Source organism: Festucalex cinctus, chromosome 6 (genome assembly GCF_051991245.1).
Source record: "Festucalex cinctus isolate MCC-2025b chromosome 6, RoL_Fcin_1.0, whole genome shotgun sequence".
Lineage (NCBI taxonomy): Eukaryota > Metazoa > Chordata > Actinopteri > Syngnathiformes > Syngnathidae > Festucalex > Festucalex cinctus.
In genome coordinates, this window is record NC_135416.1 from 27,611,498 (window position 1) to 27,638,693 (window position 27,196).

At 41.6% G+C, this 27,196-nt stretch overlaps 1 protein-coding gene and 2 long non-coding RNA genes across 3 annotated transcripts; 2 read left to right on the top strand and 1 right to left on the bottom strand.

Moving 5' to 3' along the window:
* Window positions 1-5,636: 5,636 nt before the first annotated feature.
* LOC144020131 (uncharacterized) lies at window positions 5,637-27,117 on the top strand. The gene is made up of 3 exons (XM_077523245.1): window positions 5,637-9,495; window positions 10,093-10,181; window positions 25,961-27,117. Exons 1-3 carry the CDS (start codon window positions 9,417-9,419, stop codon window positions 26,126-26,128), a joined length of 336 nt encoding a protein of 111 aa, XP_077379371.1. The 5' UTR covers window positions 5,637-9,416; the 3' UTR covers window positions 26,129-27,117.
* Window positions 14,783-22,668, bottom strand: LOC144021260 (uncharacterized). Its single transcript, XR_013284088.1, has 6 exons — window positions 18,151-22,668; window positions 18,000-18,056; window positions 17,760-17,819; window positions 17,627-17,680; window positions 17,114-17,170; window positions 14,783-16,970 (listed from the first exon to the last, which is right to left on the bottom strand). It is a non-coding gene; the product is annotated as an uncharacterized LOC144021260 (long non-coding RNA).
* On the top strand, window positions 21,249-23,660 carry LOC144021261 (uncharacterized). Its single transcript, XR_013284089.1, has 3 exons — window positions 21,249-21,486; window positions 22,080-22,293; window positions 23,360-23,660. It is a non-coding gene; the product is annotated as an uncharacterized LOC144021261 (long non-coding RNA).
* Window positions 27,118-27,196: the final 79 nt, after the last annotated feature.

Here is a 27,196-nt window from a genome sequence, read left to right on the forward strand (position 1 = left end):
GCTGCGGTAGAGCAAGTCGGGGAGTGCCGTGCCCATTCCGCGGTGGCCCAGTCTCTGGCTCGTCCCGTCAGGTGGGAAATCATGAAGGCCACGCGGGAACGGTCTGTGGGAAAAGCCTGTGGTGAGAGTTCGAAATGTAAGTCACATTCTGTCAGGAATGCCTGACAATGTCCTGGTTCTCCCGAGTATCGCTCCGGGGAAGCCAGTCTCAGTCCTGCTCCGGCCAGGACTGGAGTCGGGATCGGTGGTTCAGCTGTAGTTTCCAGTCTCGTGGCGGGTACCGTGGAGTGTTGCAGGTGGATCACCAGGTCCTGCACTTGTCCAGCAAGTTTCCCCATCCGGGTGGCCAGGGCTTGCTGGACCTCCTCCTGGTGCGACATGCGAGTCTCTTGGGTCTGTAGCCAGATCTCCAACTTGCCTGCTGAGTCCATTCTGGCCGAAGTGTACTGACACGACGAGAGGAGGTAGGACTCAGACGCAGGTATTTAGTTGGCCAACAAGGCTGCAGCTTTATCACTGGAAACTCAAAACACCTCTCAAAGAGGGAAAAAAGGCTGAACAAAAAGAGCTCCAAACTGGAGATACAAAAAGGGCACTCAAAAACAGGGACAACAAAAGGCGCTCCACTAGGGAGGAAAACAAGGGGCAAACTAAGGGCGCAAGACAAGGCAAGGCAAGACATCAAACAAGGACTGTGGTACGAGGACTGTGAGGACGCTTCCATGCACTGAGATGTGACACTTCGGCAACTGACTGGAGAATGAAGGTGGCTTTTATTGTCCGGGTTGATTGGAAGCAGGTGGTGGTGATCATGGGCGTGGACCGGTAATCAGTGAGCTGCAGGAAGGGTAAGTGACCTGGGGTGAGAGGAGAGTTAATACTTTTAAAATAAAACGGGAACCTGACTGTGAAAACAAAAGCATGAACCGCCACTGGTGGCGACGTGACAGTATATATATATATATATATATATATGTGTGTGTGTGTATATATATGTATGTATGTATATATATATATATATATATATATATATATATATATATATATATATATATATATATATATATATATATATATATATATATATATGTATGTATGTATATATATATATATATATATATATATATATATATATATACATACATACATACATACATACATACAATGGGTGTCAAAATTATCGCATTATTATCTCGCTAACTTAAAGTGCCTTTAACGGAACTAAATTTTTTAACGCTCGATTAACGACCACTTCCTTATTTGGAAAGCCTCTAATAGAATTCCAGTCCCGAAGCAGCACAAACATCCACGTCAAAATGACCCAATAGAAATGCACTGTACTGCACTGGAGCTATAATACACAATGTTTAAAGGACAGAATGTTCGAGTGGAGGAGCCATTTGGACGGTGTAGCACTTCCACCAGTTCCCTGCTTTGAAAGAACGCACTCGGTAGCACCAGCGTTAGCGATTAGCACAGCAGCGTAGTTGCTACAGCTCTCTCAACCCCATGTGAGAGCCAAGAGCCGAATGGATGCCGTCTTGTCACTTGGAGTGACTCCAAGCCACTTGATCTTTTGATGTGTGAGGTCAGTTGGTCACGCGTTGCTTTGAGTTTGTGTCTGACGCTGACTTGGTCACCCGCCAGGCGCCAGCTGTGTGTCCAGTGGCGCTCCTGACATTAGGCGGATTAGGCGGATGCTAGGGGCGCCAGCGAGCTCATAATGAATAAGCTAATAATGAATACGTTTTTATTTTACAATATAAAACAACAAAAACAAAGAAATCTAACAACTGTACATACAGTTGTAAAGTCTTTCTCCACGGCGATGAGACGGACGGTCACAGGACACGCCTCCTTCCCACCCGCCTGCTCTCCCCTCGTAGTCGCACCGCGCTTGTGACTGAGGTAAGTTGAGTTGAATGGTAATTCCCTGTCTCTGTTGAAGTTAACTAGTTACAGCCAGGTAACTTGTAACACAACACACCCACAGGCCACGGCGCTGCCGCCGCGGCGAAACATCACGACGCCACCACGATGCCGCGAGCGGAGGTGGCACCATCACTAGCACGCAGCCAACAAGGCAATAACAACATAACATACGGAAGGCCCGGCAATTAACATGCCTTAAGTCAAGCCATTTGCTAATGTTTTATTTGAAGTTACAGATTTATTTACATATTTAAGGGGGTTCATTTAGACCCCGTTGTTCCCGCGGCAGGCCGTATCGGCGTTTCGTCCTTTTTCCTTTCATCCTTTTTTAGAAACTGTACAGAGTAATGATTTACACAAAATTATATCATGTTACAGTGATGACATGAAGAGACAAAAACCCTCTGGCGCCCAAGGGAGGAAGAAAAGGAAAGAAGAGGAGGAAAAATACGAAAAAGAAAGAGGTAATGAATGATGATGTGAATGTCCGATGATTGTGATCAGGAATTTCGTTGAAATAAAATTTGCACTTGGACCTGGTATGGCAGTCGGTTTACTGTTTGCTACATTTGTTTAGGATGATAACTTGTTTAGGGACAGCATTCAGTTTGAGCAAGAGTTCATTTCAATTTATGTTACTCCCATTTTAAGGGGAGTTTGAAAGACAGGTTTGGGGAATGAATAAGCAACATAATTTACATCTTTTCTCTAATGTTAAGTGCTTGCTGTCCAAACAGCCACCACTTGCACTAAGAAGTGAACTATATACATATGCCTACATTATTTTTCTACAGTATATATGTTTTCCAATGTTACGATTGGTGCAATTTGACACGTTACAATTACACAGCCCCTTATATATTTACTTGCAGTTGTGTTTAGAATGCCATAGATTGAGGTAGGCTATAATGTTGGGTGCTATTTTGGTTGTAAGGTCATGCCAGCCTTATGGTTTCACCATCAACAGCTATTTGATTAATATAATTTAAAACCTAATTGATCAAATCTACTCATTCCCTCTTTTCAGACACACTTCTGAAATATTTATTTCACACCTCCAGGTCACCCGAGACTGCAGGCATCTCCTCTACCTCAGCAGCACCAGATGATGCAGCACCTCACCCTGCCCCCTCTACCTCAGCACAGCCTGGTAGTGCAAGTGCACCTGTCCCATCCACTTCTAGTCCAGTGGCTTAGCGCACATTTTTCAGTGGATTGTGCACTTGCGGATAAAAGCGCCAAATTTTGTACGAGGCTTCCTTGGAAGATAATAAAGGATTTTAGCCTAGGAGCCCAACTCAGATATTGGAAATATCCATCTACAACACAAAAGTGTTTTTGTATATATAAAAAATTAATTATTGAGTCAGAAGATTAACATGGGTGGTACATTGTTTTTTGTATACTTAAGAAGGTGAATATGATTTGAGTTTGTCCACTGATGATTAAACTTCCTTTTTTTTTTTTTTTTTTATTCCTTTTATTATTTTTTTTGAACATATAAACAAATGAACAGCAGAGATAAAACAAAAAACAACAACAATCAAAATAGAAGAAAATCCCAATAACATAATCATTCAATTAATCATAACTTACATGTTCAAAAGGGAGTAGGAAGAAGTTAAAAACTTATCTAGTCCTACCCCTTTTACTAAATATATTTAAACTTATTTCATTATTAATACAATTTTCATTTACTGATTATTAAAAATAATAATAATAATAAAATAATAAATGATATATATAACCCAAGTTATATATATATATACACAAGTGCACTTAACCTATTCACATTTACCAAAAACATATATACATAAATTTACTAAACATATACCATAATACCTATCTAGATCACTTACACATACTCACATGTACATTTTTCATATACTGGCTTGACATAGATAATTTTTTTGAATTTTACTTTTAAACATTTTTTTAAACTCCAGCATTGAATCACAATTTTGCAGAGCAATTTCCAATTGATTCCACAGATCAACACCTTTTACAGATACACACCTTTGCTTAATATTTGTTCTTGTTTTGGGTTTTTTGTACACACTTGTACCCCTTATATCATAAGGACTGTGTCTAATTTCAAATAACTTCTGAGTACTGTGGCAGAGTAAATTGTTATAAACTTTATACATTATTTGTGCTATTTTAAAATCCACCAAGTCATAAAATTTCATTGCATTTAATTTAATAAATAGTGGATGTGTTGGCTCTGTATACTTTGATCCATTAATAATTCTTATAGCTTTCTTTTGCAATTTGAAAACGGTGTTAGTATTTGTTTTATATGCCATTCCCCATAATTCCACACAATAGGTCAAATATGGTAATAATAATGAACTATATAATATATATAATGATTTCATGTTTAAAACATCCTTACTTTTATAGAGTATCCCTATGATTTTTGACATTTTCCTTTTAACAGTTTCTATGTGTGGCTTCCAACATAATTTATCATCGATAATAATTCCAAGGAATTTATTTTCATTCACCCTTTCTATTTCAATTGAATTCACCATAATTTTGACTTGATGAGTGATTTGTCTCGTGCCAAAAACTATGAACTTGGTTTTATTTAAATTCAATGATAATTTATTTACATCAAACCATTTTTTTAATATATTCAATTCCAAAATGATGTGTAAAATGGAGTATCAAGAGACCTGGTAGCTGTATACCCCCCATAAAGTACTTGCACAATATAGACAGAACCATCCAATATATAGGGGGAAAAGAAGTATTATGTCTATTTAAAGAGCTTTCTCTACATTTTTGTTTAAATTTTAAGCATGAAATTGTTCCCATAAAATAAGCCTAACTCTTAAAAAATGAGAGATTTCCCTGATGCCAGGAATCAGCATTATCAAAATTTGTATGTCGATTGACAAGGCGGGGTCAAGTAGGACTCAGACGCAGGCGTAAGGTAGGCCACCAAGGCAGCAGGTTTATTTCCGGCCAACAGTGGTCTCCTCTCAAACTGAGAGGAGAACAGGGAGGGGAAAAAGTGGAGAACAAAAAGCGCTCCACTAGGGAGGAAAAAACAGGCAAAAGGTACTGGGGACAACAGAAAGCGCTCCGCTAGGGAGGAAAAAGGGCACAAGGCAAAAGGGGTAACTAAAGGCGCTCCAAAAGGGAGGAAAAGGCACAAAAACAAGGCAACAACGCTAGGCAACATGAACGAGGACATAAGGACTGTGGACGCTTCCATGCACTGACGGTGACAGTTCGGCAACGGAGGGGAGAATGCAGGTGGCTTTTATTGTGTGGGTTGATTGGTGGCAGGTGGTGATAATCATGGGCGGGGACCGGTAATGAGTGAGCGGCAGGAAGGGCAAGTGACCTGGGGTGAGAGGAGAGTTAGATTTTCAGGATAAGACAGGAAACATGGATACCAAAATAAAAGCATGGCCGTCACACCGGTGGCGGCGTGACAGTACCCCCCCCCTCAACGGCCGGCTCTTGACGGCCCAGGAATGTCAGGGTGCTCAGCGTAAAAGTCGTCAATGAGGGAGGGATCAACGATGAACCGGGAGGGGACCCATTGTCTTTCCTCCGGGCCGTACCCCTCCCAGTCGACAAGGTATTGCCTCCCGCGGCCCCGATTACGAACATCTAAAAGTTTTCTGACCTTGTAAACGGGGCCGCCTTCAATCATCTCTGGGGGGGGTGGGTCGGGCACGGAGGGCACCAGCGGGCTTTCTTGAACAGGCTTGACTTGGCTGACGTGGAATGTAGGATGAACTCTGAGGGATCGTGGTAGACGGAGTCGAACGGCGGCAGGTCCTATTGACTTGGTTACTGGAAAAGGCCCCACAAATCGCGGGGCCAGCTTTGGACACGGTACCTTGAGTCGGAGGTGTTTGGCCGATAGCCACACCCGCTGGCCTGGGCGGTATTCGGGTGCCGGTCTCCTTTTTCGGTCGGCGGCCCTCTTCACCCGGTCTCCCTGGCGTTGAAGCGCCGTCCGGGCCGCCGACCAGACTTTGTGGCACCGACGGATCATGGCCTGGACCGAGGGGACCGTTGCCTCCTCCTCCAGTTCAGCGAAAAATGGTGGATCGTAGCCGTGGACGCACTTAAACGGGGTGAGACCTGTGGCAGATGTAGGCAATGAGTTGTGCGCAAGTTCGACCCATACCAGATACTTGCTCCAGGCGGTCGGGTTCTGGGAGACAAGGCATCGGAGACCGGTTTCAAGCTGTTGGTTCAGTCGTTCGGCCTGTCCATTGGCCTCAGGGTGGTATCCAGAAGTAAGATTGGCTTTGGCTCCTAGGGCTTTGCAGAACTGTGTCCAGAATCGAGACGAACTGTGGTCCACGGTCGGAGACGATGTGCAAGGGAAAACCATAAAATCGGAATATGTGGTGGATCATGACGTCGGCTGTAGCTTTGGCGGATGGGAGCTTGGATAGTGGAATAAAGTGAACCATCTTGGAGAATCTGTCGACAACTGTGAGAATTGTGGTTTTACCATGGGATGAGGGTAGTCCGGTTACGAAGTCCAATGAGATTTCTGCCCATGGTCTGGATGGGATTGGCAGTGGTTGAAGAAGGCCCATCCGGGACTGAGTTGAGGACTTGTTGCGGGCACAAGTTGGACAGGCAGCGACGTACTCTTTTACGGTGGTTTCCATTGCCGGCCACCAGAATCTCCTGGCAACAGCATACATGGTCCTGCGGACTCCAGGATGACAAAACAGTTGTGAAGTGTGAGCCCAGTGTATCACCTGAGAACGTAGTTCCTCAGGCACGAAGAGTCGACGTGGTGGACAAGACGTGGGAGGAGTGACGTTGCGCAATGCCTCCTTGACATCGTCCTCAATTTGCCATCTCATGGCTCCCACAATGCAATCCCGGGGCAGGATGGTCTCAGGCTCGGCCTCCAATAGCTCGGATTCGTGGATTCTTGACAATGCGTCCGCCTTGACGTTCTTGCTGCCTGGTCTGTAAGTTAACGAGAATACAAAGCGGTTAAAAAACAAGGACCACCTGGCCTGTCGGGGATTGAGTCTTTTGGCCTGGCGTAGGTACTCCAAATTTCGGTGATCGGTCCAGATCACAAAAGGCATTTCAGCGCCTTCCAGCCAGTGCCTCCATTCTTCTAGGGCCACTTTTACAGCGAGAAGCTCCCGATCTCCGACTGAGTAATTGCATTCAGCCTTGGATAATTTACGTGAAAGAAATGCGCAGGGATGTGTCTTGCCGTCCTCTTGACAACGCTGGGACAGCACCGCCCCAATTCCAACACTGGAGGCGTCTACTTCCACCACGAACTGGCGTTTGGGGTCTGGGACTCTGAGAATTGGGGCATTGGTGAAGCGTGCTTTTAGGTCTTTGAATGCCTTTTCGGCTTCCGGGTTCCATGAAAAACGGACTTGTGGGGAGGTCAAGGCGTGTAGGGGAGCGGCAATGGTGCTGAAGCTTCTTATGAATCTGCGGTAGAAGTTGGCGAATCCGAGGAACTGTTGCACTTTCTTCCGGGAGTCTGGCGTGGGCCACTCTCGTACGGCGCGGACCTTGTCCGCGTCCATTTCCACCTTTCCTGGCGACACGATGAATCCCAGGAAGGAGATGGTATTAACATGAAATAGGCTCTTCTCAGCTTTCACGTACAGATGGTGATCCAAAAGACGTTGGAGTACTCGGTTTACGTGGTCTCGATGGCTCATTAGGTCAGGTGAGTAGATCAGAATGTCATCCAAGTAAACGTACACGAAGTGATCTATGAAGTCCTTGAGTACCTCATTTATCATTGCCTGGAAGACGGCGGGAGCATTCGTGAGGCCAAATGGCATGACCAGGTATTCATAATGTCCCCGAGGAGTGTTGAAGCCTGTCTTCCATTCGTCTCCCTCACGGATCCGAATGAGGTGGTAGGCGTTCCGCAGATCGAGCTTCGTGAAGATCTTGGCTTGTTGCAGCTGGTCGAACACCGAGGACATCAAGGGCAATGGGTACCGGTTCTTGACAGTGATGTCGTTCAAAGGACTGTAATCAATGCAGGGGCGTAGGGATCCATCCTTTTTACTCACGAAGAAAAAGCCTGCTCCTGCAGGCGAGGAAGACGGTCGGATGAGGCCGGCTTTCAAGGAGTCATCAATGTAGTTATTCATGGCCTGGCGTTCGGGTCCTGAGACTGAGTACAGTCTCCCCTTGGGAATGGTTGAACCGGGAATCAAATCGATCGGGCAGTCATATGGGCGGTGTGGAGGGAGAGTCATGGCTTTGGTCTTGCTGAAGACCTCCCGCAGATGGTGGTAGCAGGAGGGAACAGTGTGCAAGTTCGGGTACTCTTCTTGAGCCGGTGGGACGAGAGTCACCTGGTGAACCTGGGCTGTGGAGTTTCGGAGTGCGGGTTGTTCCGACCCGTGAGAGCTGCAGTCCTTTCCCCACTCCAGAACAACTCCAGTGTTCCAGTCGATTCTGGGATTATGTAGACACAGCCAAGGGTGTCCCAGCACCAAAGTGGGGGAAGCAGCGTGGAAAACGTGGAAACGGAGAGTCTCGAAGTGAGGTCCGATTCGGACTTCCAGAGGTTCAGTAATATGGGTGATTTTGAAGAGCTCCTTGCCATTCAGCGCTTTAGCCAGGATGGTCGCGGAAAGGGGTTCGGTGGAGCATCGTATTTGCCTTACGAGCTCCCAGTCCATGAGACTTTCGTCGGATCCGGAGTCGATAAGGGCTGACAGAACTGTGGTGACATTGTGGTGAGTTATCTGGATTTGCGTGAGTCTGTGGTTCTTGGCTGATCGGGGTGACGGAGAACTCACCGGAGGGTTGCCCTTCGTGCTGCAGGCTTCCACCAAGTGTCCAAGACCACCACAATAATAGCAACGGCCCTCTCGGCGTCGGCGCTGTCTCTCCTCCGGCGAAAGCCGAGCCCTTCCCAGTTGCATGGGTTCGTCGCGAGCGAGGTCCACCTCTCCTGGTTCCGGTCGGGAAGGAGCGATGAATCGCGGCCTTCTGACCTCCGGTGTCGGCGTCCAGGGGGTGGGTTCCTCCCTCCTTCGTGGTCCGCCGATCTTGGCCAGCTCCTGGCGACGATGATCGGTCCGGATGGCGAGGGAAATCAAGGCGTCCAAGTCCGCGGGGAGATCTACGGGAACCAGAAGCTCTTGAATAGCGGGTGAGAGTCCTTTTAAAAAATGGTCGTGAAGTGCGATGGCGTTCCAGCCACTGCTCATTGCCAACGTTCGAAAGCGAACTGCATAGTCGCTGACAGATTCGTTGCCTTGCCAATAACAACATAACATACGGAAGGCCCGGCAATTAACATGCCTTAAGTCAAGCCATTTGCTAATGTTTTATTTGAAGTTACAGATTTATTTACATATTTAAGGGGGTTCATTTAGACCCCGTTGTTCCCGCGGCAGGCCGTATCGGCGTTTCGTCCTTTTTCCTTTCATCCTTTTTTAGAAACTGTACAGAGTAATGATTTACACAAAATTATATCATGTTACAGTGATGACATGAAGAGACAAAAACCCTCTGGCGCCCAAGGGAGGAAGAAAAGGAAAGAAGAGGAGGAAAAATACGAAAAAGAAAGAGGTAATGAATGATGATGTGAATGTCCGATGATTGTGATCAGGAATTTCGTTGAAATAAAATTTGCACTTGGACCTGGTATGGCAGTCGGTTTACTTTTTGCTACATTTGTTTAGGATGATAACTTGTTTAGGGACAGCATTCAGTTTGAGCAAGAGTTCATTTCAATTTATGTTACTCCCATTTTAAGGGGAGTTTGAAAGACAGGTTTGGGGAATGAATAAGCAACATAATTTACATCTTTTCTCTAATGTTAAGTGCTTGCTGTCCAAACAGCCACCACTTGCACTAAGAAGTGAACTATATACATATGCCTACATTATTTTTCTACAGTATATATGTTTTCCAATGTTACGATTGGTGCAATTTGAAACGTTACAATTACACAGCCCCTTATATATTTACTTGCAGTTGTGTTTAGAATGCCATAGATTGAGGTAGGCTATAATGTTGGGTGCTATTTTGGTTGTAAGGTCATGCCAGCCTTATGGTTTCACCATCAACAGCTATTTGATTAATATAATTTAAAACCTAATTGATCAAATCTACTCATTCCCTCTTTTCAGACACACTTCTGAAATATTTATTTCACACCTCCAGGTCACCCGAGACTGCAGGCATCTCCTCTACCTCAGCAGCACCAGATGATGCAGCACCTCACCCTGCCCCCTCTACCTCAGCACAGCCTGGTAGTGCAAGTGCACCTGTCCCATCCACTTCTAGTCCAGTGGCTTAGCGCACATTTTTCAGTGGATTGTGCACTTACGGATAAAAGCGCCAAATTTTGTACGAGGCTTCCTTGGAAGATAATAAAGGATTTTAGCCTAGGAGCCCAACTCAGATATTGGAAATATCCATCTACAACACAAAAGTGTTTTTGTATATATAAAAAATTAATTATTGAGTCAGAAGATTAACATGGGTGGTACATTGTTTTTTGTATACTTAAGAAGGTGAATATGATTTGAGTTTGTCCACTGATGATTAAACTTCCAAAATGATGTGTAAAATGGAGTATCAAGAGACCTGATAGCTGTATACCCCCCATAAAGTACTTGCACAATATAGACAGAACCATCCAATATATAGGGGGAAAAGAAGTATTATGTCTATTTAAAGAGCTTTCTCTACATTTTTGTTTAAATTTTAAGCATGAAATTGTTCCCATAAAATAAGCCTAACTCTTAAAAAATGAGAGATTTCCCTGATGCCAGGAATCAGCATTATCAAAATTTGTATGTCGATTGACAAGGCGGGGTCAAGTAGGACTCAGACGCAGGCGTAAGGTAGGCCACCAAGGCAGCAGGTTTATTTCCGGCCAACAGTGGTCTCCTCTCAAACTGAGAGGAGAACAGGGAGGGGAAAAAGTGGAGAACAAAAAGCGCTCCACTAGGGAGGAAAAAACAGGCAAAAGGTACTGGGGACAACAGAAAGCGCTCCGCTAGGGAGGAAAAAGGGCACAAGGCAAAAGGGGTAACTAAAGGCGCTCCAAAAGGGAGGAAAAGGCACAAAAACAAGGCAACAACGCTAGGCAACATGAACGAGGACATAAGGACTGTGGACGCTTCCATGCACTGACGGTGACACTTCGGCAACGGAGGGGAGAATGCAGGTGGCTTTTATTGTGTGGGTTGATTGGTGGCAGGTGGTGATAATCATGGGCGGGGACCGGTAATGAGTGAGCGGCAGGAAGGGCAAGTGACCTGGGGTGAGAGGAGAGTTAGATTTTCAGGATAAGACAGGAAACATGGATACCAAAATAAAAGCATGGCCGTCACACCGGTGGCGGCGTGACAGTCGATGATCCTCACAGAACTGGATCCAGGAGTACACGAATACATAACACAATTCAGGTAACTAACATACAATAGTAATTACCAATTATATGTTTGTTGTTACACAAAGCAGGGTCAGCAAAATTAATTAGCTAGACTATTATATACACTGGAATACACTCGGTGATCTGCTGGAAGGCTCTGGTTGGACAACAGCACATACAGAAGCAGTGCTAGCATCAGGTGGCATGGCTGCATCATTTCTGAAAGCTGCACATCCAACCCGAACTAGGCATGCCCACCAGGTCACAGTCTTAACACTGCACAATTTACAGCAGGAAGCTTTCAGGCTTAGTCCAGGCCCCAAGAATGAAGGGTCTTTCCTGGCTTGAAGAAATGACGTTGTGAAGAAGAGTCCTACTTTTAAGTTTTGGGATCTGATCATGAGATATGAAACACTCATTCTCATCTTCATCAGGGCACACGGGGAGCAGAATTTTCTACTGTATGTAGAAGTACTTGAAGAACAGGCTCCTCTATTCTTTGCCTTTGACCATGTGAACTATGCAAGATGGGTGCCACTCCATATGAGGGACATGAAGTCTTTGCCCAACACTATCAAGGATGAGTTTGAGAACAATTCACATTGGGTTCTTTCAAAGACATACAAGTACTCTGCAATCCCATTTGACCAAGCTCATGAACAGGAAAATAAAAATGTGAAAAGTTTGGGTGGTGCAGTTGGCCTCACAGAAAACCCATATGCTTTCAGAAGATGGAGGCTTTCAGGCCCAGAGATGACAAGATTGCTAAATGAATTTGAAAAACAATACCTCCAAGAAGATGACAAAGAAAGCTTCCAGCACCATGAACATGGTCTTGCAACACAGAAGACCTTTCAGTCTATCCAAAAGCATTCGAAGGATGGGAATTCCCTTCTTGGATTATTTCAGAGATCTACTGACTCTTGACAGCCGCAACTGTGCCGATGAATCAGTTTTAAATGCGTTTCTTAGAACTCTTCAGGCAACCTCGACGAAACAATGCGTAAACATGGGAAAAAGATCAGAGTACTTCAAACAATGTGGCACTCTTTGGCCAGCTATACATAGCTATGCAGAGCCGTGAGAGTAACTTGGATGAATTCTTTGCACACGAGGTACAGTTCTTCCCTCCTTCCCTCTCTGACTTTGGGAAACTTCACCTGACAGGCACTAAATCTGACCTACTGCAATGTCTTGAGTAACCAGGGCAATCAGAGTCACCTTCAACCTATGACTCCAAAGTCCTTGATGGAGCAGTCATTGTCCACTGCCTACCCACTGTGAAAGTAGCACATTTAATGCCTATGCAGAGGAGGTTTTCATCCCTTACTTGCAGAAGCAGCTCCAGGATACCAGGCAGTTGGATATTGTATGGGACACGTACATCCCACACAGTTTGAAGGCGTCCACCCGCGAAAAGAGAGGACAAGAGGTTCGCAGGAAAGTGTCTGGGCAGACAAAGCTTCCAGGAAATTGGATGTATTTTCTTCGTGACCCAATCAATAAGAAGGAGCTGTTTGACTTTCTGACATCAAGGATTGAAAAGTTCAAATGGCCACCAACCAAAAATTTGCATGTCACATCAGGGCAAGCTGTGTCATCTTTTCGTTCCAGTAGCATGGACTGTTGCAGTCATGAGGAAGCAAACACAAGGATTGTGGTCCATGTTCAACATGCACTAGAACATGGAGCAAAAACTGTCCTTATACACACTGTGGACACTGATGCTATTGTTATCCTTGCTGGCTTGTTCCATGATTTAGTGATTTTTCAACCTTTGATTGACATCTGGGTTGCTTTCGGAATGGGCAGAAAATACAGATTTTATCACATCAACAGTATATGTAAAAGCCTGGGAGAATCAAAATCTCGAGGCCTGCCTATGTTTCATGCATATTCTGGTTGTGACACAACATCCGCCTTTAATGGAAAGGGAAAGACAGAGTCTGAGTCAATGGAGAGAAAATCAAAAGAAGCTGGCTAATGTACTCACCAAAAAATGATAGTTTGCATTGCTTCTGTTGCAAACTTTTTTCAAAGAAGGATGTCAAATTGAATAGAGAAGGATTGGAAAAATGCAAGCGCGTTACTCAAGACCTATGAGGATAGCCAAGAACACAACGCGAACATGGCAACATGGGAAGAATTGGAGGTCCGTCTTGCAAAGGCTAACGATAAGCAAGAGATGGCCCTCCTTTAGGCTGAGAGAAATAGGTGGTGTGATGTTCTAACGAGATTACCCATATGAAAAAGTCCTATAAAAATTGCATATGAATCTTATCTGTTTTAACAGAATTCTATGTGGATTTTATATGTCACAAAACTCCCAAATACAAAATGCATACAATTTATGTATGTTTAAAATCATGCGTGTCGGACATGCCCAATGCAATACCAAGTCTTATATATTTTGTATAAAAAGAACCTACTTAAATTATATCACTGCTGTTCTTGTGCAAATATATATGGCATGCCATTATGCACAGTTGTGTTTAAATTAGGGCTTTCAAAGTTAAAGCGTTAACTAATTAATTGATCACAAGAAATGATCGCATTAATCATGTAATAACGCAGATTAATCTCTATTAATTTTGACTGTGGATGATCATTCAGAATATTTGTTCATGGCAAACTATCGGGGTCATTTTTTTTTTCCATTTTAAATTATGCAAGTAATTAACTGCTGAGAAAAAGAGGATGTGCGTGCAAGTGGTTCAAAAAATGTTGAAGACGTCCTTATTAAAATTCAAAAGAGTTAACACATGGCTGACTGGTTAACACATCCGCCTCCCAGTTCTGAGGACTCGGGTTCGAGTCCAGGCTCCGGCCTTCCTGGGTGGAGTTTGCATGTTCTCCCCGTGCCCGCATGGGTCTTCTCCGGGCACTCCGGTCTCCTCCCACATTCCAAAGACATGCATGGCAGGTTAATTGGGCGCTCCAAATTGTCCCTAGGTGTGCTTGTGAGTGTGGATGGTTGGTTGTTCGTCTCTGTGTGCCCTGTGATTGGCTGGCAACCAGTCCAGGGTGTCCCCTGCTTACTGCCCAGAGCCAGCTGAGATAGGCTCCAGCACCCCCGGCGACCCTTGTGAGCAGCCAGCGGTTCAGAAAATGAAAAAAAATAAAAATAAAAAGCCTTTTTAATTAAGTGATTCATCGTGATTAATAAAAATTCTAAAATGTGATTAACCTGATTAAAAAATATATATATATATTTGACAGCTGTAACTCAAATGTATACTTTGTACAGTTGCTCATAAGTTTACATACCTCTCGGGTGAATATGTTAATTTATGAGCACAGCTGTATGTTGACAACCAACTAAATCTACTCTTTGATAAATCAAGATAAATAAAACAATAAAAAGTCAAATATTCATGAAATGCATATATATATTACAAGTATTTTTGTTTTAATAACTTAAAACATACTTTCAATTTTTCACAATTTTATTACAATACTGTACAACACAATCTCATTTTTGTTCTTAACAATAGTACGTCATGATAGCTTCACAAACAATAGGACCAGATTCACAATTTATGTAAACACATGGTCTTATTATTTCATTGCTATCAATAGCTCTTTCAAAGCCAGTTGGAAAATGAACAGTCTTAACAAAGGTCAATGAGGTTTTTACACTCTTCCCTCGAACCAGTTTCTGTACAGTGCAATTTCCAACCTTGCCTACTGCATATAAATGCTGATCTTCATTCACACTGAAAAAATATGAAATTTTGAAAATGTGTTCATCTTTCAAAATCACCACACTGTTGTTTCTTTTCTTTGTCTTTGCATAAGCACCACTGTGAATGACCTCTCCGTTAACAACTATTCTGCTATAATATCGAACAATGGAGCCTGGGGTTACAAAACCATGCAATGCTATCAGGTCCTTTTCAGATACTTTCCCTATCTTTGGCACCCCAAGAGCTGTCACTTTGTCAAATCTTGCAGCATTTCTTACTTGATGTTTAGTTGAGGTCATTTCTCGGAGGAATAACTTCATTTCAGGTGAAACTTCACTTTGCGCACATGCATTAGCTATTTGTGGCAATGCACGAGACCAAGCGACTCTTTTACATATCTGCTGAGGTACTGCATTGCTGCTTTTTACTTGCTTAAGCAAATACCCATTATAGTTTTCAAACATGAAAGCTGACTGGGCCCAGAGAGGGCCCAAGTTCTCAACACTATTGCTCAAATGTAGGAGTGAGTGTACATTAAATGTCATTTGCCCTTCACCATACAAACACTGAACAGACTTAACATAAAGCTCAAGGGAGTTTCGTGCATGGTCAATATCTTCTTGGTTAATCTGTGACCCTAACAAAATGCTTACACCCTCCACAAGCAATGCCCAATGACAAAGGTATTTGCTTGGGAGTATGTCCTTTAGGACTGGCACACTATAGTATAACAGCCAGTTCTGCCACTCATGTGCTTTCCAAAACCTTCTCTCAACAATAGACCGTGGGCTTCGTGAAAAAGTACTCGGAGGCTTGATTTCCAGTAAAGTTTCATCCACTCCTGCGGTGTTCAACCCAATATACCATGGCTGATTATGATATTTAGAATCAAACCATAAAGTTGACATTTGTCTGCAAACCCCCAGCAATACACAATGCATATAATCAGGAACCACACCGTTGATGAGGTCAAAATGTGGCAAGTCAACTATTGGAGATGGGCCCTTAATACCCAAAACACTGTGACCATTATTTCCAGCTATTTGACCTATTTCTGCAGTTGTATCATGTTGTCTAAGTTCAGGAATGCCCTCCTTGAAAGGATACACTCTCACAGTACCATTACCTTTCCTTAATTGTTCACCTGGATGAAGACATTGACTACATCCATACTCTCCATTGAACTGTTTGAAATTTTGTAACAACGGCCGTGCTACTGCATCACAAATGGCGCACAATGCGTATACCTTTACAGTTTTAGCTGATTTATCTGCTGGATCATGCCAAGAAAGGCCAATCTGGGCAAGACTTTTACATTCCTCTACAAAAGGTTTGAGAAAGCTGGTCATTATTGGCTTAGATGAACCAAACCACAAAGCACATAATAGAACATGCTTATCTCTTTTCACGGGAGGTAATTCATTAATACAGCATAGTAATGGCCAGATATTAAATTTAGATGACTGAAATACAGGCACACCATCACAATTGAAGGATAGTGACACAAAAGAATCACTAAGAGATTTCAGACGTTTGTACAACTTCCCATCATAGATATCAGTAAAAACATCTCTGTTTTGCTGTGACACACTGTTCATAATGGGCTGATTTTCTAAGAGACTCTGGAGTTGGTCCCTCAAAGGCAAACAAACAAAGAAGTTTCCCATCTCAATGTTCTGACTTTTCTGTACAGTTGACAAGCAGATGCTACATCTTAATTCATTGTCCTTAGTTGCAGCGATGCCAATATAAGAGCTACACACTCCACAATAGTGATGATATTCTGACTTTACCACAAAGTCTTGAAAAGCTTTCTCCAGCGTGTACTTGCTACGTGGAATGGGGGCACAATCAGGGCTGCATAACCTTAACAGTTTCAGCAAATCCTCCATCAATGCCCCAGTTACATTGTGTTTCAGAGAGAAGGCAAGTATGCTCAGCCAAGATGCATCTGGTGTGGATCTTGGTGCATTCTGTTAAAAAAAAAAAAAGTTATTTTCATTTAAAAATTATTATGTATTGGAAATGGGACTATCTAAATTTTCAAAGTCACACACATATTCATAAACAATGCTATTAAATATCCCATGCATTACTGCTAAATTTCTTATGGTACCTCTCCATAAGTTGGCCACCCTTCTGTAGACTCCGTTACTGGTGTTATAGTATCATTCTGTAAGTGAGAAAAAAAAGGGATTTAAAAAGTATAACTTTCAATTAATGTGTTTGCTGTCATGTTAGAGACATTTCACATGCAACATGGTAAACTGATGTTTCTGAAACTTTGACACTGTATATTTTTTTGTTGTACTATGATTAAAATCATAATTAAATTAGGAACATAGTGGATTCTAAACTTTGCCTGGATTTGTTCTAAAACACCACTGCCTGGTCTCAAGTAGGACTAAATTATTACTTAGGCAGTTGGAAGAGTAAATACCAATAAGAGTAACAGATAGATAGATAGATAGATAGATAGATAGATAGATAGATAGATAGATAGTCCTTGTGTCTCTGGAACATGTGCAAGGGTTATATCCTTTAAATAAATAAAACATATGGTATTATCCCATTACCAGATGCAGTTTAAAAAATGTATACATTATCTGAACAATTTTAATACCAGTACCTCAGATGAGGGCACCTCATTAGGGTGTGGATGGTGTGGCAAAAGGCAGAATTCCTAAAAACAATTAAATATCACTACTCCATTGTAAAATTAATGAGAAATAGATCTAAACAATAATACACATTTTCTATACCTGCACTGTTGATGAAAATCGTTCCTTTGGCTCTGGAGTACAAGACAAAAGGTTGACATCCTAAAAATGAAAGCAATACATTTTTCTATTGTGAAATTTGTTTAAAAAAAACAAAAACAAAAAACAAACAAACAAAAAAAAACTCTGGAGGACATGTCAAAAGGTTCGAATCCTAAAAAATAAAATGTAAAGTAAAAGATAAAGATAAACAATTTTTATTATGATTATTGACAGACACACCTGCTCGTTGGTGGATGTGGATGGCTTTGTCTCCCCTGATGAATGTGAAAAATGATACTAAAATAGTGGAAAAAGGAAAAAAGAAAAAAAAAGAACACCATGATATATTGGGGAAAAAAATTATATTAATTTTTAAGTGTATTCTACTTACACTGTCGGTTCTTTGTGAAGAATGCTCATTAAATTGAACGTCCTTTATTTTCCTAAAACAGTTTTAATGATACAGATGTTAAAATATTGGACAATATAGATTTGTGCATACAGCCTGTGTAGTCTAGACTTTATATAGTGTTAACTTCCTGTACACACCGATAGCATAGCACACTAGCATCGTGTACAGGCTGCAGTTAGCATAAAATAGCTCAGCTTTCATGAACTCATGCTACGCACACATAATGTACCTTTTTTTCCATCGACTCAGGGTACGACGAGGAATCTTTCTCTCTCTTTCCGCAGTATCATGAAGACAGTATATTTTTCGTTTTGGCATTTTTAGACTTCTTTTGTGCTTGCTTGGAGGTGAAAGAAAAGAACACAGCCAGCTAACACGACCTCGGAGACGATTAAGCTAGGTGGAGCGTGATTGGTTGACATCGATTTGAACTGCTACGTAGTTAGCCAATGACAAGCCAGAAGTCAATCCAAGCGGGATAGACCAGAAGAGATATGGCGTTACTTGCTGCTTTCTGTGGCTTTTTCGTCTGAAAAAAGTTGTTGACCAGCGAGGCAGCGAAAACATGGACACCAAAGTCCCTTCTGACTTATTGCCAACAAGGTAGAAACATTTTCAACTTGCTCCTTTGAGTTTTAAGTTATATTTGAGTAAGTTACGTTACAGCCTGTATTCCACCAGGGATGAACGTTTGCTAGTGTTGTGCTAGCTAAAGTATCGAATTTCTCCTCAGTAAGTCATTCGCCAACATTTTTAATATATTAACGTTTGTATTAGTAGTTTTAATTTAGTTGCAGACAATATTTAACAGTAATACAAAATTTGACATAAAACAGGAAAAAAAATGTCAAAAGACAAAACATGTATAAACTTGTCTATTCAGATTTGTTAATGCTATAGCCAAGTTTATGTGTTTAAACTCTCACAATTTGTTGTAATTGTAGTATGACAAGAAGATTCGCAGTGGTAGTGTGGTGTAATGGAGAGGATGCTGGGAAGTATAGTGAAGTGAAGACAGATGCTATAAAGTCTTATGATGATTCCAAGTTTGATGACAATGGATATCCTGTATCTGACTACTTGGCCATTGTGGAGTGGCAGAAAGGTAAAAAACCCAAACATGGTTGGCCAGTTTACAGAGCATCTGTCAAGTTCGTCAGCAGTAAGTGATTATTTTATTTTATTTTTAACCCAATGTCAGTTTCCATATCATTATATATATATATATATAATGTAATACTGTCTAAGAAGGTTAAACTACACTTGATAGATTGGTACTTTATTCATCTTAGAGCGGAGAAATACATTTCAGATGAGTGAGAATCTAGGGCAACTGACTCTTCTTCGAAAAGAAATAGTTATAAAGAAATTACAGAAGTTGCTGCAAATCAAAGTAATAAACAAACAATCAATTGAATTGACACATTACACGTGTTCATATATTGGAGCATGTTGGCATGCGTTTTGCCTGATGATGCAAATGCAGATATTTATTTATTTGTTTTATTATTTTTAATCAGTAACTATTGGCCAATCCTCCGTTGAAAGTGGGTTTTGCATTATTCCAGGAATAAGTGTGTTGTACATTCAGTGAAAGTAACTGTTTTAATTTATTTTACAGACTCAAAGTAAAAAACAATCGATAACAAAACCACAAAAGAATGTTGCCAAAAAGCTTATCGATAAATATCAACCAATTTTCAACCAACAACAAACTCAGAAGCTGAATGAACTGGAGGAAGAAAATACAAGATTGCGAAGTGAAAATGAAAAACTGAAAAACATGTTGGTTAGAGGTGAGTATGGTTGTGAATCAACCAACACACAAGAGTACTTTTTGGTTTGGTTTAGCCAGGCACTTTTCTTGTATTGCATCTGGTTTCTTGTATTTGATTTCCTCCGCTAGGTGGCACTGTGAATGAGTGGTTAGCACGTCCGCCTCCCAGTTCTGGGGACTTTGGTTCGAGTCCAGGCTCCAACCTTCCTGGTTGGAGTTTGCATGTTCTCCCCGTGCCTGCGTGGGTCTTCTCCCACATTCCAAAGACATGCATGGCAGGTTAATTGGGTGCTCTGAATTGTCCCTAGGTGTGCTTGTGAGTGCGGATGGTTGTTTTTCTCTGTGTGCCCTGCAATTGGCTGGCAACCAGTCCAGACTGTCCCCTGCCTGCTGCCCAGAGCCAGCTGAGATAGGCGCCAGCACCCCCCGCGACCCTAGTGAGGAATAAGCGGTCAAAAAATGGATGGAAATGGATTTCCTCCGCTAAAATCCCAGAATAATCTCATCCCAAGGCCTCAAATTTTAATTTCTCTGACATATTTGTTGCTTATTCAGAGAAAATTAAAGGCACATTCAAACCAGACATTTCCAAAGTACTGTATTTTGTCAGTATTTAATGCAGTGAGGAAATTGCTGACTAACCAGAGGCCTCATGTACAAAAGGTGCTTGGCGAAAACGCCTTTGCACACTCACTTCTAGATGCAACAACAGTTAAATGAGCATGGGAATGTAAGGTGCTCCATACCAAACACCTTTGCTGGTGTACACGTGTCTTTAAAAAAAAAAAAAAGAGCATTTTTTTTTTCTCTCTGCTTTAGGGCGCTGTCAGCCAGTTGTAGAGATGATGCTGGGCAGTGGTGGGTGCAGTGGTGTGCAAAGCCCAGTAAATGTCCAGGGCGAACGACCAACTTTGATGCTCCTGAAAACTTATTTTGCCCACATAGGGGCATATGGTGGGCAGTGGTGGACATGCCAATTTGTCAGTATTGCCATCATTATTTCAAGAGCAACTCAACACCAAATAAATTATTTTTTTTTTGCTAATATACTGTATTAATGGTGTCTATTAATGCTGTCGACATTACATATGGGCCCAGTCCATCCCTCTCTGGTGACAGCCAATGTGCGTTGACAACATACTTATTCGGTAAAATCACATGCAGGCGCCATACAATCAAACACCCAGATTGTACTGCGCCATGTGATGTATTACCAGTAAGTACGATCTCCTCCTGTTTCCAACAACTCGGATTGACTGGTCTGACCTGAAATAATGACAGCATGATGACTGACAGATTGTCATGCCCACACCATTGCACAGTGGTTTGTGCAGGTAATCAGGTATTGAGTTCAAAATGTAATTGTGTTTACAGAGATACCAGATATGATTGGTGAGCTCAAGACTGCCCTCAAGTCCCGTGGTTCCACATCTTCCTTCAGCTCTGACTTCCAAGCAGGGCAAATTTCATCTCCTAGTGTTCAACAAACCTCTGCATCTGGTGTTCATGACCATCCCAAATCTTCCATAGAAGATCAGGTAGTTTTATATACTACTGTATAAACACTTTTCTCTCTCTTGCTTTGCAAGCTCTTAGTTACTCAGCAGTTTTGTTTTAAATTGCCTTCTGTTCTGGCCTGTTCTTTTAAAATGATTATTTATCAAAATGTTTCACCTCTGATCTCTCAAGTCTTAATCTTGATTTACAACCAAAAGGTTTACTCTGCCTTTTGGTGGTAAAACAAGATGGCATTGCTAATGACTTGACAACATATACCGAGGACTAAGTGAAGGCTAAGCGGGGATTGCGCCTTGTCTGTTGCAACCCCCCTCTCTATCCATTTTTAAAACTTGTCTTGAAACAAATTTTAAATCTATGGCTTTTTAGTCAGCATGAGACGTGACATTGTTGTGGTGTTTTATTGATTGCTGTATTTGTGTTATTAATTTGTTTTAACTGTTTTTACTGTCTGTTTTCTTGTATGACTGATTTTACTCCATGTATCGCACTTTCTATACAGCAATGGTTGTTTTAAAGTGCGCTATAAAAAAAGTTGGGTTGAGTATTTATTTATTTATTTTTGTTACATATTTCTGAGAAAACATTTTTAGATTAATTTTTTTTTTAATAGGTAGAAATTGTTCCTGGGTCAAACGTCCGCATCAACAAGCTGGCTTGGGCTGTGGCTCAAAATGCCAATTCTGCCTCCTGTTTTATAAGAACGCTTCTGACAGCTGTCTTTCCCATGGATGTGCTACTTGTCAGCAACCTACGAGGAACATCTAGGGATTCCTCAGGAACACGCCGTCAGGCTCTTGAAAAAAACAAAGTGGATGCAATATATAGTAAGTTTCTTAACAGTTTCTGACATACTGTTAGTGTTTAAAATGTACCTGTGGTGGTCAAAAGGAGAAATATACTGTATATAGTTTATCAAGTAAAACTGCAACACATTTATTCACTGTTGTATTAAAGAAAGTTTATAATGGCTTGCAGAACGTATTTATCAAGACACCATGACAACTGCTGGTTACAGCCATACTCGCTTGCAAGAAGCGAAGCCGTGACGTCACCACGTTGAAAGCCGTCTTAGCTCAGCCATGTCCACCTATTCAATACGGCATTTTTTTTTTTTTTTTTTACCATTCTGAATCAAGGCAATTAAAGGCAGGAGCTTGTCTGTGAGCGGGTCAGGTTGCATCCTTTCCATTAAAATAAGAATAAATCAGTAAATATCAGGCTGAGTGGTTAGCACATCCGCCTCCCAGTACTGAGGACTCTGGTTCAAGTCCAGGCTCCGGCCTTCCTGGATGGAGTTTGCATGTTCTTCCCGTGCCTGCGTGGGTCTACTCCGGGTACTCTGGTCTCCCCCCACATTCCAAAGACATGCATGGCAGGTTAATTGGGTGGTCCGAATTGTCCCTAGGTATGCTTGTGAGTGTGGACGGTTGTTTCTCTCTGCGTGTCCTGTGATTGGCTGGCAACCAGTTCAGGGTGTACCCCACCTACTGCCCGCGGGCACGGGGAGAACATGCAAACTCCACCCAGGAAGGCCGGAGGCTGGACTTGTACCGGAGTCCTCAGAACTTGGAGGCGGACGTGCTAACCACCGTGCCGCCAGACAGAACATCCATTGGCAAATTATCTGTTGCATCACTCAATAGTATTTAATAGTAACTAATGGGTGTGCGCCGTGCGCTAAAATTAACCAGGGGAATTATTTTGGCACATACAAAACGAGACACAAAAATAGAAACACCAGATATTTATCAAACTTGACAATATTGCTCTGTCCCATCAATACCTTGAAATGGGCCACCAGAGATATCCTTTAAGTGGTTTTATTTCTGCAGATGGAAATTGTGTATGCTGGTCAGTTAATAATAGCTATTTATGTTGTTTGTCTTACAGGAGCAACATTACAAAAATGGCCTCATGTCATCCCATCACATATCGGTACTGTGATCAACTCAAAGCTCTCCGAAATCAGGGCAAAGAATAAACCTAAAAATCTGGACCCTGAAACCATCATGCTGTTTGACAACAGTCAAGAGTAAATTGTCAGGTGCTGTGCTTTGGCCATGTTAGCTCAGGTGTAGTGAAGTTTTGATGCCTGAGCCACGTTTAATTTGCCTGGGGGTCTGGGCCAATCAGGGTTCGTGGCATTCTAAATAGTGTATGTAAGAAAAAACAACTAATTGCTTGAAGTTATGCATAAGGTTTTTGTTTTGTTTATTTGTTTTTTTTTGGGGTGGGGGGATGGGGGGGGGGGCTTAGATGAGAATGTCAGTGTTTTGGGAATATGTCATCTTTGACAGTCAGATGGAAGGACTAGTTTACCCACGTCGTTTGATGTTGTGCAAATTAAAGCGTGTGTGTGTGTGTGTGTGTGTGCGTGTAGGCGTGTGTGTGTAAATGTCTGGAATAAAAATTTTGACACAATTGTGGACTGTATTCAAATTGCATATGTCCTTTGTACAATGCACATGATATACATATAAGGATAAATACATTAATCTATCATATAAATATAGTAATAGTATTAAATCCTAATGTAGAATTTGTAAGCATTTAACATTACTAACTTATTAAAATCATATTTAAATTGCCTAAAATACTTACAACTAATTTACTAGATTTAGATATTAAATGTAAGTGTTTTTTTATGAAAACTTTAATATGTTCTTATAAAGTTCATATATAAATTGTTTTAAATAGTTATTTGTATTATATATCAAACATTTTAAATTGCATATATAAAACATATGTAGAACTTGTAATATTCATATAAGAGTTTGAAAATCCCCTATATGATTTATGGGTTGTTTTTGGTATGAAAGGGGCCATAATTGCACAGATATTATATAAGACATACACAGTCCTTATAAAGAAATTCTACTCAATTTATGAAAGGAATGTATCATGCTTGCCATATATATATCATATAGGCTTTTTTCATATGGGTAATGGCAATAATTCAGTCTTTAGCTGAGAGGAACATGGCGCTAAGGGGAAAAACAAACACATTATATAAACCAGATAATGGCAACTTCCTCAAAAAAGTGGAGCTTATGGCCAAATTTGATCCAGTGATGATGCAACATATTCGAGGGTGGAAAATGATGCAGGCAATCACACACATTACCTGGGGAGTAAAATACAAATCAGCACAAAAATTTTTGAACAAATAATGGAAGAGATCAAAGCATGCAAGTATTTCTCCATTATTTTAGACTGCACCCATGACGTGAGTCACAAAGTGCAACTCTCTGTCATTGTTAGGATTGTGACACAGGAAGACGCACCACAAATTAAAGTACACTCGGGCTTTCTTTTTTTTTTTTTCTTTTAAAAGAGCTCAGAATTGTTCATTCGGTAGTCTTACCGATTCAACGTCTTATCATCATTGCTCTTTTTTTTTTTTTTTTTTTTTTGTGTGTGTATGTGTGCGTGCGTTTGCGTGTGTGCGTTTGCTTGCGTGCGTTTGCGTGCGTGCGTGCACGTGCGTGTGCGTGCAAATACGTATAAATTTATACTCATTAATTTACCTAAAACCTTATAAATATCCCATTACCCTTCGCCTTAACCAGGTACTTCAGAATCTTGCCAGAGTCGTGAGGTTCAAATGGTCAGGAGACCAGAGAAAAGGTCAGAAAAAATAAAGAGAAAAGAAAGATAAATCAAAGTGAAATCCAGCACCGACCAAACACTTCCTGCCTTCCACATGGTTACAAAATCAAAGTCTTACGCCAACCCCGGAAGCCTCTAAATTCCAACAAATTAGCGAGGTCTCAAGAGACCAGAGGAAAAACTAAAGAGAGGAAGGAGGGAAGGATCGATGAGGCAGAGTGAGATCCATAGAAGCCAGTACATCCAATCCATCAAAGTGAAATCCAGCACCAACCAAACCCCTCCTGCGTGGTTACAAAACCAGAGTCTTATGCCAACCCCAGAAACCTCAAACTTCCAATAAATTGAGATCTCAAGTGACCAGAGGAAAAACTAAAGAGAGGAAGCAGGGAAGGATAGATAAAGCAAAGTGAGATCCACAGACACCAGCACCCACTGATTCAAGGGGCTGTGGGAGGGAGAGGCAAATTCTGTTTGAGTTTCAGTAGATGCTGGTGCGATGGATCTGGCATGCATAAGGACCACCACCAAAGAAAGAAGCCGTCAACCGCGGTCCAGCAAAGCGAGCACCAACCCGCCCCCCTGTTGGTTCACCTTCTTCCCCCAACTTCAAAAGGTCACAAGAAGAGCGCTAATCAGCTCCTTCCAAGCGATCAGCTATGTAGTGAGATATCTGAGGGAAAGCGGTTATTTGATGGACTTTAATTTTAGCTGTATTTAAATTTAGGTAAGTTTACTTTTAGTACTTCAACTAATTAAAATAGATCAATCAAACCATGTATTCCACAATTTGAAACCACAAGGAAGAAACCTTGCTCCTTTTTTAAAATATAGTCTACACCTACAAAATGAAACTAAAATATTTTCTCATCTGTGTTGCAGATCGGAGCCAGTGTGCAGACATTCCTTGAGAGATCTGAACCAGGACAACCCTTCCTTCTGTGTGTTGAGGAGCAGAAGAACAACATCCAACAGTTCTATGTCATTGTTGACCACAATGCCATCCCTTGCAAGGCTCAGACGTCGCTAGCAGCGTTCGATGAGCTCTGAGCTGAGCTGAGTTGAGCTGAGTCAAAGACTTGAGAGTGAGACTGTTTCACACCGATACTTGAAGTGATACACTTCCTTGGTTGACATATGTTCACTTGTTTCATTTGCAAAGTACACAACAAAAGCTCTGCATTGCTTTCAGCATTTGAGATTCCACAATGGTCTATGCACAGGAACAAACTCTACGTTTGAAATGTGGAGAGCCAGGATGTTCATCATTTTTCACTTACTCAGGGTTCAAGAAACATCTGGCTAATTTTCACAAGGACAATATTTGAATAGAGTTCAGTGACAATGTGGACACATGAAAATAAAATGGGCCTTCACCATCTCAAACAGTTTGTACAGACAATCCAGTAACAACCCAGGTCAAATGACCATCATCCCGTGTTAAACGTGTGGTACTGTTGCAGCACATTTACACATCATCAGGTGTATAAGCATATGGAACTGAATATCAGATTGGTATGTTTGTTTGTATCAGGACACACATGGAAATCCCTGTACAGTATTTGAAAAGATATCATATTAATTGATGAACAAGCTTTCTTTGTGACTTTTGGATTTGACACCCTTTATTTAGATGACCACTTTAACGAATATTTTGTCGAGGAAAGGGCAGATTCTTTTTGGGGGGTTTTGCATTGATAAGCTGATTTATTGCAAACCCCATGATAAACTGTGTTCTAATGGGATGGATGAAAAAACATATTGTACCACATTGTCATATAACCTGTGCTTGAGGATTGGTTGGCCATCGATGGGATGTGCTATTGTGAAGTCAATGCATGGTGGAATTGTTATTAAATGTTTTATTAACCCCTTATCATACGAGCAATTTTGCCGAAAATGCTTTAAAAAAAAAGTTGCATTCAAAGTAAGTTTGAAGCTGTTCCTGAACCATTTAGAGTATCGGCATAGTTTATATATATTTTTTAAGAATGTTTGCCCGCCAGAGACCATCCGAATTTTAAGGGGTTCTACAAATATGTCGGTTTTTAATAGAATGTATGAGAGCATGTGGGAATGAATTGGGAGTTTAAAATGACACTGCAGTAATTTTTTTTG

Coding starts and splice junctions, on each gene's coding strand:
- LOC144020131 (XM_077523245.1), top strand. CDS start 9,417: ATGAAGAGACAAAAACCCTCTGGCGCCCAAGGGAGGAAGAAAAGGAAA. Junction 9,496..10,092: donor AAAATACGAAAAAGAAAGAG/GTAATGAATGAT, acceptor TCACACCTCCAG/GTCACCCGAGACTGCAGGCA. Junction 10,182..25,960: donor CTCTACCTCAGCACAGCCTG/GTAGTGCAAGTG, acceptor TCTGTGTTGCAG/ATCGGAGCCAGTGTGCAGAC.